Here is a 9,710-nt window from a genome sequence, read left to right on the forward strand (position 1 = left end):
GATAGCACCATTGAGCAGCTGGTGAGTGTTCAAGTCATGATTTGTTTGCGGCAGAGCTGCGACCGAGTCTCTCACTGTGTCTCAACCAGAACTTTATTTCTATGATCCTGGTTCCTTAACTGACGTAGCTGGTGACTATGGCGCGTGGCATCCCTGAACGTGAGATCACTGATTACCACGCGCGAACTCCCTGCGTATGACAACAGCAAGCACAGGGCCTGCTCAACGCATCGGGCCGCGGTGCCACCTCGTCGGAGTAAGCAAAAGGTGGGCGACCCCGGACAGCGAAGCCCCAAATCCTGTATTCTTCCAAGCAGTTTCGCAGCCTGACGCTAACGCGTGAATTTGAAAACATGCAACAAGTAACGCCCACACCGCTCTTAGCGGCTGCGTGTGTTTACAGAGCTGCCAGGTCGCATTCTTTATTCCTTGCCTCTCAAGGATTAGAAGCACACGTCAACTGTGGCTGACTTTCCGTTTGTCAAATATCAACGGAGAATTGGAAAAGCAATCACGCACAGGGCGAAATGGAGGTCTGTCGCGCTCGTGACTCAGCCCTGAGGGACGCCTGTGCACTAAATGCCAGTGTCTCAGACACAGTGTCCCTGTCGGAACGGCAATCAAAGCGCGTATGAGGACGGCCGCCTCCACTCACGCCTATGTCTCTGGCCTACCGTCCCTGCTTAAAGACAATCGAGAAACATGTGAACACGTTCAGGACGCTAGCCACCCGCGATCAGGACACCTCCATGTCAGCTCATTACTCCCTTGTTAAACAAGATTCAATTAGGAACGATAGTTCATCGCGTGCATCTACGGTCAGGCTACTGACCCTGCACCAGATGAATACTGTAAGGACGTTCTGTCGGCCCGCTGATCTACCTCCTGCAGCTGAGAGCAAGCCTGGATGTGTACACAAACGTACCAGCACACGACGCTTGCTGTTAGTCCCCGACCACAAGGGCATGTCCGACCCGGAAGGTACGCGTCCCGAAAGGAGTTGAACAAACAAAAATCATGAAACGACTGGCTTGGGTTTCTCGCCAAGAGGACCTGCTGTATATTACTGCCCTTTAGAGAAAACCTCGGTTATACCACCCGCTTACAACCCCGCGAGCTGTCACTTCTTTGGTACAGGCTAGTCCAGATCCCCAACCCACGGGGGCGTACTTGCTTTTGCGCTCCGACAGTCTCTTGGAACGCCTTCGGCTGCACAGGGCTAGTAGATCAAAGCCCATCAAGGCAGAATGATCTCGGCTTTGCCTGCGACACTCGCATCGGGTTGTCAGCGATAAGTCAAAACAAAGTGACAACTGTCTCGTCTCCGGTCCCGTAGCGACCACTTCTCTCGTCGGAAGGTTTGCCTGGTAGAATCTGGCTAGGCAGCACCACGCGTTCCCCTGCAGCAGCTCAGATACAAAGATAAATGCAAGGCGCCAGGTTAACGCACGAGGTGCCTCCAGAAGTGTCTTCGGAGACCGCGGCTGAGCACACCTCAACATCGTCCCTCTCTTCGTGCCGACTGCTACCCGGCAAAACCCTCTCCGGAGGTTCTGGGGCCGCGCCACCGGTTCAACTCTGGAGCTCAGTACAGTCACGCATCTCTTTCATTTACCTGCGAAGTTGTAGTCGAACCGCCTCACTTCCGTCTGTGTGATGGGCTTCTTCACCAATTTGGTCAGCATCACACTCATGTTGTCTCTGCTACCTGAAGGAGAAAGATTGCAGTGAAGAAACGGGAGCGCCCTTCGGCTTGCATCACAGATCTCCTGCATCACGGTCCGTACACTTCACTGAGTAAGGTCAACGGCGGGTTTCCTGGGCTGCAACTACATCTGCCCCTCATGGGCTCACCCTTCTTTTTCTTTCAAAAAAAGCACCCTGCTTCCCTGTAAGGTAACTTTCGACACAGTCCGACGCGTGTCTACTGCCCGTTTCTCCAGACTACTCTTCTAGCTTGAATGCCATACACGGTTTGATTCAGTGAACTCGAACGGTGTATGGCATCCGGTACGCACTACTCGAAAGCAACCTGCCTGCCACTTCCGTTTTAGTAAGATGCTTCTTGGATGCCTGCACAGGGCCCTCACGGAAGGGCTGCCCACTTACCTAGCATGAACGCACTATCGAGAATTCTGTACGCGACCTCCGCGAGACCACCGTCTGCTTCTGCCATCTCATCACGCAATAAGTCGGCTACAAACTGCCAGTCCATTTCAGGCCTCTCGAATATACCTGAGGTTCAGGCAAAGGAGGCACGCACAAAGTCAGCTTCAACGCTGTCCTCAGCATCGGCTACCCACGAGTGTCTGCTGTCGGTCGACGGAACGCAGCTGATGCAGCTGACGCCTTCCCCCCTTTGCATATCAACGGAGAGAGATAGAGTCCATCTTCCTTCAAGTAACGATCGCCACCCCCCCCAAATCATGGAGTTCTACGAGGACGCCGAGTCTCGTGCCACTGTGCAGAAAACTACGGGCTGCTAAATGGGCCGTCTACTGCCGGCAACGCACCATCGCAGCCCATCAGGATCACGTCGCCTGGGTACGCTTTCGCAACGATAAGGTCCGGAACCGCGACAATCTTCTGTTTGTCTGCTGGCATATCATCACGATTCTTCAGTCCCTGTGGGCAGACAAAACAGCAACTATTTTATACCAAGTGCGTACAGAAAGGCTTCCTCCGTCGTCGGCCAAGAGAAGACGCATTCATCAATACGAATTTTCGGCTGCCGCTGTGAGCAGAATCGTTGCTCGCTAGCCCGCTGCAGGTAAGATTTTCACATCAATAGCCAGTCAGACACCTCTCATAAGATGCAAATGAAAAGTGTACGAGGACGAGTTTCCTGAGCTGAGAGCGCGTAAACTCGAGCCCCTAGATTCACTGTCGGGGATACTTTGCCCACTGCGTATCCGAAAAAAACTGGCGAGTTCAGCCCCGGCAGCCCCTTGAAAGATGCGCACCCGCTGGCCCTTGTATCTGTGGTTTCTGAGACCCTCGCTTGGCTAACAATTTAGAACAATGAGAGCACAACACCTAGAGCAGAGGATACGAACGGTCAGATCAACTGCAGTAAAAACGCATACCCATGCTCTTTCTCCCGTCCGCTACGAAAGAAACGCACCAGGGAAAGTTACGCCAAGTGATAGAAAGGCAGGAAGCGCAGACGTGCGAGAAAAGATTCACTACTTCCGCAGGACTGAAACAGCTTGCAGCTCACTCACGTATCCGTGCCTCTCCCGAGCGCGGTAACAACTGCGGCATCCCTTCCACGTTCCACCTGACTCACGATGCACTAGACAACCGTTCAAAAGAGGAGACAACCGGAACTCATACAAACAAACAAAGATCTCTTGTTCCTTTTTGGATGAGAAACCTGAATAATCCCTGGACTCTCCGATGTGTATTCTTGTCCCTACATGTCTTGCCAGTGCTTACGAAATCTCCAAACGCACGCGAAAGTGCCAGCCTCCCGTCAACACGCCAGACACCGACACGTCTGAGCAGAAAACCGCCAGCGTTCTTGATACGGAGACGCTCGACCACCTGCGTTGGTTTGTGGTCCTTCGATAAGACCGTGAAGGTGCCGTCCTGATGCAGGACTAATCCTCGGCTGTCACCTAAAAAGATCGCACGACGGCACCTCGCAATACTTCCAAATTAACACCTGACAAAGTAGGCTCGAACCTCAACGCAACAACAGAAATAGATTTACGCAGCACCAGCTAGCACGTAAGACAGCGGAGCACAACGGCGGAGTGTTTCAACTGCACGGCCTTGCTCAACGCCGGGTCCTCCATCTAAGGGGTTATCCGCGCCTCCTCAGGACAGAAGACGAGGAGGCGGCACGGCCACCGGGCGGTCTGAGCTCTGAAAAAGACCACTTGCCCGAGTTCGCGAAGCAGAAGAGGTTCTTGCTCTACGAGCTGCAAGAAAAGCGTATGTAGGCTCCCTTCTAGAATTACCCTGAGACGTGCTATCGCGTCCAAGCGTCTCCAGAATCCACGAGCTGCCACTATCCTGTGCATTTCGGAGCAGCCACGTGGAGAGGGAGCCTCGTCTCCGTCTACTCCTCCAAACACATGCTTATGAGACAGTAGAAAAGAAAAGAGACAGAACCCCACGTACCAACGTTCGCGACACGGAGGGTGAAGGAAATGCCGTGCTCGGCTTCCGGATCATCAACCTGTTCGATCGTCACCATCAAACCTAAGCAAACCAGACCAAAAACAAGAACCACGGCCGGCGGCACCAAAACAATGGCCCATGTGTCTGATGACAGAGAAAGAGCTCCACCGACATGCAGAAAAAAGAACATACCGTCACCTGGTGCCCTGGCGCTTTCCGGACTGACTCCGGCTCGACGGCGTACCCTGCTGCTTTCCCCAACCTGACCCAGACGATCACCTTCACTTAGGATTCCCGGTCAACAAGCAGTCCAGGGCTCCTGCCCGACGCCTCATCCCAGTACCCCGTACCAACCGCCACCAGACTTGCACGTGCCAAGGGAGACAAGCATCGCCTTCACTGTCCTCACGGATACCGTCTGAGCACCGCCCGCTTCGGCTCCGCATTTTCGCAACCACAGCGCAGTTATTCAAATGCAGCACATACTCAGAAACAAGTGCTGTAGTCAAGCTCGATGAATGTGAGCTGCAAATACGAGTAACTAAAGAGCAATTCTCCCCGTCGTACGAATCTGAACTGCGGGCTTGTTGAAGGGAACAGGACGAGAAATGCGGACCCCGGGAGTCCTCCCGGTTACCGTGAAAGCTGTTCTCCCGCGCAAGAGATGACCAGGCACGTGCATCCACACGCGTCACGCGGGCCCCCCGGGACGGTGTCCGGCTGGTCGTCAGGAAAGATACCCTAGCAATTCACGAGCTCGACGCTCGTATACCGTACCTGTAGAGCCTCCCTTAAGATGGTCTCGGCGCATGTCCCGGTCTAACTCTAAACAGGCCGACTGAAACGATTCCTGCGTCAGATCTGGCATCGTACCTACAAAAACCGGAGACAGCATTCAGAAGCTTTACAAGGACGGTGTGAAATTCGTCCACTCGACCGGGAAAGTTTGCGAACCCGTGCGTCTGCTTCGTGCGACACAAACAGCCTTCAATTCTTTTTTTAGGTGCGACCGCGAGCGGGGCGGCACGGCAAGGCGATGAATCTAGCGATTATCCCCGCAGAACGAGAGGCGGTCTTCTCGACAGCCTTCCGACGCCCAACATTGAAGGGAGAAGAGCCAAGACGCGCCGTTCCGCTTTCCACAAGGCGTGTCAAGCGTTTGTATCAGTACACAACTGGTGCACGCGAAAACGCTTTACGTACACCAGTGGGTCCGCGTTTGGGTGACTGGTGTTGGACCACGACTATAACTCACCGATGTACTGATTTGCTACGCTTACGGCGCGCCGAGAAACTTGGTGACCGCCATGGCCATCAAAAATGGCCTTCAGCCTCATTTTGGGATAGTTTTGCAAAGGAGCCTGCACAATCATTGCCTGGAACAAACGCGCCAGGAAATCCCAAATCACACGACACCATGGATGATGCGATTTAGACATCCACCGGTCACCACGTGGATGAAACAGATACGGGCGACAGGCGGCTGTTTCTACATACAGACATTATGGAGAACGCTACCCGTCTGAAAGCTTCCCCACCTCCCGGGTCTGGCAGCGGCGACCGCACATGGCACCTTCGAACCATTCTGTCCACTAGTACGCTTGCCTCCCTCGTTCCGAGGAGGTACCGCGAAAGAACGCATCCTTTGTCCTGGCGAAGTTGGGGAAAAGCCAATGGCCCGGTGTGCACCCGCTAGAGTCTATACAAACTCTTTCGTACTCTGGCCCAGATGTACCAGTAAAACCCTTTAGCTGAGGGAATTCCAGCCGGCTACACACACAAAGCACGTTTCGGACACTGCCCCGTCCGGGCATCACAACACGGCACGCAAGCAGGCGCCTACATCTTCGTCTTGAGGGCGTCGACCAGTCATAGTTGCCGCAATGGTCTTGGTGTACCAGTCGAGCAAAAGAACCATTTTCTTTGCTTTCTGCAGGTAAACACATACGACCAAGCGCAATTTGGCGCGCCACCTCCCGTCTAACGAAGCCGGTCCAGCAGACACTGGACTGACTTTGTCGGCAGAGCACTAAGAATTTCTGCTCACTGGCGCTGACTACAATTGCGTCGCCCGCATTGACTTGCGCAAAGGAAAAACATGTCAGGTACGCGCCCGTATCTGTACATTGCAAAAGAGAGACCAAGCAGTGCCCCCCCGGCACGACCTCCGTCAGAAATTATTCATACTTGGACCATGTTTTTTGTTTCCGGCGACGTCCCTACACCCTTGAGTTACTGGTATTAGTGAAACACTCCCAGATGCTCTGAGTTGTCCCCACACGTGATGTGCCGCCCGGGCACGTACAACGGCAGACGGGCGAATAGTGACAGATCCACTTTAGAACCCGGCATTCCTGGACGTCGGAAATTCTATTTTTCTCGGATAATCAGCATAGATGCCCAAGTGTTTCTCTCAGTCAGAGCACCCTGCGAATGTGGCTGGGTTCCTTGTGGCAGCGTGTTGGCCAACATGCGTGTGTAGGCAAGCAGCTCGTAGAGTAGTGTGCAACCGTGTGCAAGACAGTCACGCATAGAAAATGTGGTTCCGGTGTTAGGAGACTGTGGCATAGCGACCTGCGCTGGGGAGAGGCTGGTCGCGTTTTGCGTATACGACTGTACGAGTCTACTTGCCCGTGTTCCTCTACGAGAACAAGAAGTCCTTTAGCCACCCACAGAGCCACAACCCCCCTTCTGCCCCCGTAGACGCAGCACTCCTTTCACGCTATCGTGATAGAACTCGGCTAGCGTGCTTTTCTACACCCTTTTGACCGGTGACCACGTCCTTGAAGACCGGAGCAGTGTAAGTGAAGTCGCTGGCGTGACCAATCAGGATTTCACAGCCCCCCGAAGAGAGCTGCGCCTCATCCCAACGCGGCTGACCGTCGTCATACGCAAAATACCACTACGTCCTCCTACCCACCTCATGTCTCTTCACACCTGGTAAGGTGCACACTCCCAAACAGACGAGTGCGGATACTTTTCCTCCTCCGCTCCAGCAACTGTTTGCCGACCCTCCCCGTCCCCAAACGAACCTGTTCCAGAAACGGGGTCACGTTCCGTGGAGGCACCGGCCTGGGTGACAAAGGAGGCCGACCCTGCCGCTGAGGTGCAAAGGCATCATTTGACAGCAGAAGTGCTTCAGGGCCACCTCTGAACAGTGGCCTACGCTTCAGTCCAATCTCCCCGTCGGCGCCAGAAGCTGTCAGAGCAGTCTTCAGTTTGTGCACGGCGCCTTTGAATGTGCGAGCTGTATCCGATGCCACGCCTTCGGGTACAGGGACACTAAGAGATCCCAGAGTGTTCGCCAGCATACTCGCACCGGCGGCCAACCATTCCGGAGTGTCTCGAGAGTCAGCTCGAGGGTCCGAGGACACTTTGTCTCTCCTAGCTTTGCCGTCTTCTGAACGGTCGTCCGCGGACCCCGACGCCGTGGACGCTGCCGATCCTAACCCTTCTTGGCTGTCTGTTCTGTGCTCCTCCTGCGACTCAGCATTGACGGTGCCGGAGAGCTGTCTGCTAGCACTGGCAACGAGGCGCTGGTCGCTCGCGGAGTTTCCCAGCTCTCCGGTTTCTGCCCGAGCCAGTTGCGCCACTAGGAAGAAGAAACCAAGGACGACAATGTGTCGTGCTCGGCGGGATGGGGCAACGATACACTGAATGCCACCGGCAAGAGCGGTTCGCCCAAGAGAAACCGGGGACCGACACAGTAACATGGTCCCGCCTCTAGAAGTGTATGATGGTTCCAAACCGACTGAAGAGCCGCACCACCAAAGACATGCGAGGCGACACCCTCGGTTGAGGCAGACAGCACGCGAAGAGTGGAGGTCCCACGCGTGTTTCAACAAGAGTGCGGCTAGAGAACGGCGACTCAAGAACGAAAAGACAAATCTTCTATTTGCGATAGGCGAGCGGATCGCGTGCCTGGGAGGGCTGTATAATACGCAGTCATCGAGCCTCGGGAAAAGCGGGACCGTACTCGGGAGAAATGCAGACGAAACTGCTGCTGTGGAGGCAACAAGAAGGCCTCTCGTTGACTGGAGGAAAAAGGTGAAATGACCACTATGCATGCGGGCTCAAATCCACTCCGGTCGGCTCCGTCGTCTTCCGACGCGAGAAACGAAACAGGGCATCTGCGACGACAGGGCAATAAAACCGTTTCTTCCGTACAAGAATGAACTCACAGTGGTCCACAAGAGTTGGAGATCAGGCAGCAGCAGAGACGGTCTGTTACATGCCTATGAAGAAGACCTCCGCGTCAGCCTGCCGTTGGAGCCAACAGCACGTCCTTGACGACCGACCAAAGCCGGTCACGACGTAAGAGAGTATGTCCCCTAGTGCCACGATGACCCTGTAGGAGGTCGAAAAGTAAAATGGTGTACAAGAAGGCAGAAAGGGACAAAGTTAAGCAGCTGCCCGCGGAAGTCAGGAGAATCTGGAGACATAAGGCGCTGCGGGCCCGCCCGGCGATCGTTGCAGTAGGTGGTGGGCCGATGCTGTCGATCGGCCTGCAGCTTCGGGGCCCCTGCGGAGGGTGAACACCCACGTCGGGAACTTCGGACGGGCGGGCATTTAGCACTTTCCGGCCGCTGCCTACTTGCGTCACACACTATTTATACGAGGGCTCCGTATTTTTCTCTCCCGACAAGATGAGAAGTATTTCTAAGTAATCACCGTGCTCCGTAGGACCTCCTGTTTCGGCAGACCCCAACCTCACCAGGGAAAAGCGCCTACAGCATGTAACAGTCCACTCCTACGGTGGCTTTCCGCTGCGTATTGCAGGTCGTCCGGAAGAGCGACCGCATCGCGGGACGCAGCCACTTGCCGTCCCCCCGCTGGCGGCTAAGGTTCAGCGGCGCATTGATGTTCAGACGGTATCTTCTGATGCTCGCCTTCTTGTGAACCGTGCGTGTACTGCCAGTCACGCGGTCCAGGCGCGCCCAGGCCGCTCTCCCTGGGTCTGTCACCGGTGGCGAGCCTCAACTGCCTCGCTTTCCGTGGTCACACTTGGCTCGACAGATGAGCACTACGCATACCGCTTCCTATCTCCCTTTTTGCGTTAGTCGGGGGCGGGCTCGTCCGCAGTGTTATCCACTTAGCGTACCGCGTGCGCCCGCCTACATGGACCGCCGTCGCCAACGAGCCACACCTCCGCAAAGCCGAACGCGTCTACACCTCTCGGCTGAGCAACGTCCTCCGCAGGAAACTTCCGCTTGAATCATGTGCGGTGTGGTGCTCATCATTTTCGTTCCAGGAATCGCGGGTTTTGTACCAGTCTCTGCAAGCTGTTGAACCAACGCGCCTCACGAGCCGGCAGAAGAGACCCCCGTTCTTGATGCGTGTTGCTCGCGGCCATTGGACTTTGTCAGCTCAGCTGACCAACCGTTAGACCTGCTCTTTCTCGGTCAGCGCAGGACCAGAGATAGTGGCTGTGATGTGTATCTCTCCCTACGACGGATGAACCGATGGTGGCGAGGAGGTCGCTGTTTCCGAATGTAGAGAAAGTTTGATGACTTCGCGGTCTAGGCATTTCGCTATTCATCCTAGGGTCTGGGTGAATCTCCGACTGTAAAGGCTGCCGCAAG

General features: G+C 55.0%; 1 protein-coding gene across 1 annotated transcript; it reads right to left on the minus strand.

Moving 5' to 3' along the window:
* Positions 1-568: 568 nt before the first annotated feature.
* Positions 569-8,768, minus strand: CSUI_010881 (protein phosphatase 2c domain-containing protein). The gene is made up of 10 exons (XM_068070982.1): positions 7,161-8,768; positions 5,972-6,058; positions 5,384-5,504; positions 4,906-5,001; positions 4,129-4,209; positions 3,439-3,620; positions 2,514-2,625; positions 2,110-2,235; positions 1,616-1,708; positions 569-1,400 (listed from the first exon to the last, which is right to left on the minus strand). Exons 1-10 carry the CDS (start codon positions 8,193-8,195, stop codon positions 1,297-1,299), a joined length of 2,037 nt encoding a protein of 678 aa, XP_067917042.1. The 5' UTR covers positions 8,196-8,768; the 3' UTR covers positions 569-1,296.
* Positions 8,769-9,710: the final 942 nt, after the last annotated feature.

Source organism: Cystoisospora suis (genome assembly GCF_002600585.1).
Source record: "Cystoisospora suis strain Wien I chromosome Unknown contig_8746, whole genome shotgun sequence".
NCBI classification, from domain to species: domain Eukaryota; phylum Apicomplexa; class Conoidasida; order Eucoccidiorida; family Sarcocystidae; genus Cystoisospora; species Cystoisospora suis.

Bases quoted from the DNA above. Each gene is read 5' to 3' on its own strand.
- CSUI_010881 (XM_068070982.1), bottom strand. From the start codon at position 8,195: ATGCATAGTGGTCATTTCACCTTTTTCCTCCAGTCAACGAGAGGCCTT. The intron at 2,626-3,438 runs GTAAGCACTGGC...GTCTGCCCACAG, and splicing joins CGCGTGCGTTTGGAGATTTC to GGACTGAAGAATCGTGATGA. The intron at 1,401-1,615 runs GTAAATGAAAGA...GAGCTGCTGCAG, and splicing joins GTTCGACTACAACTTCGCAG to GGGAACGCGTGGTGCTGCCT.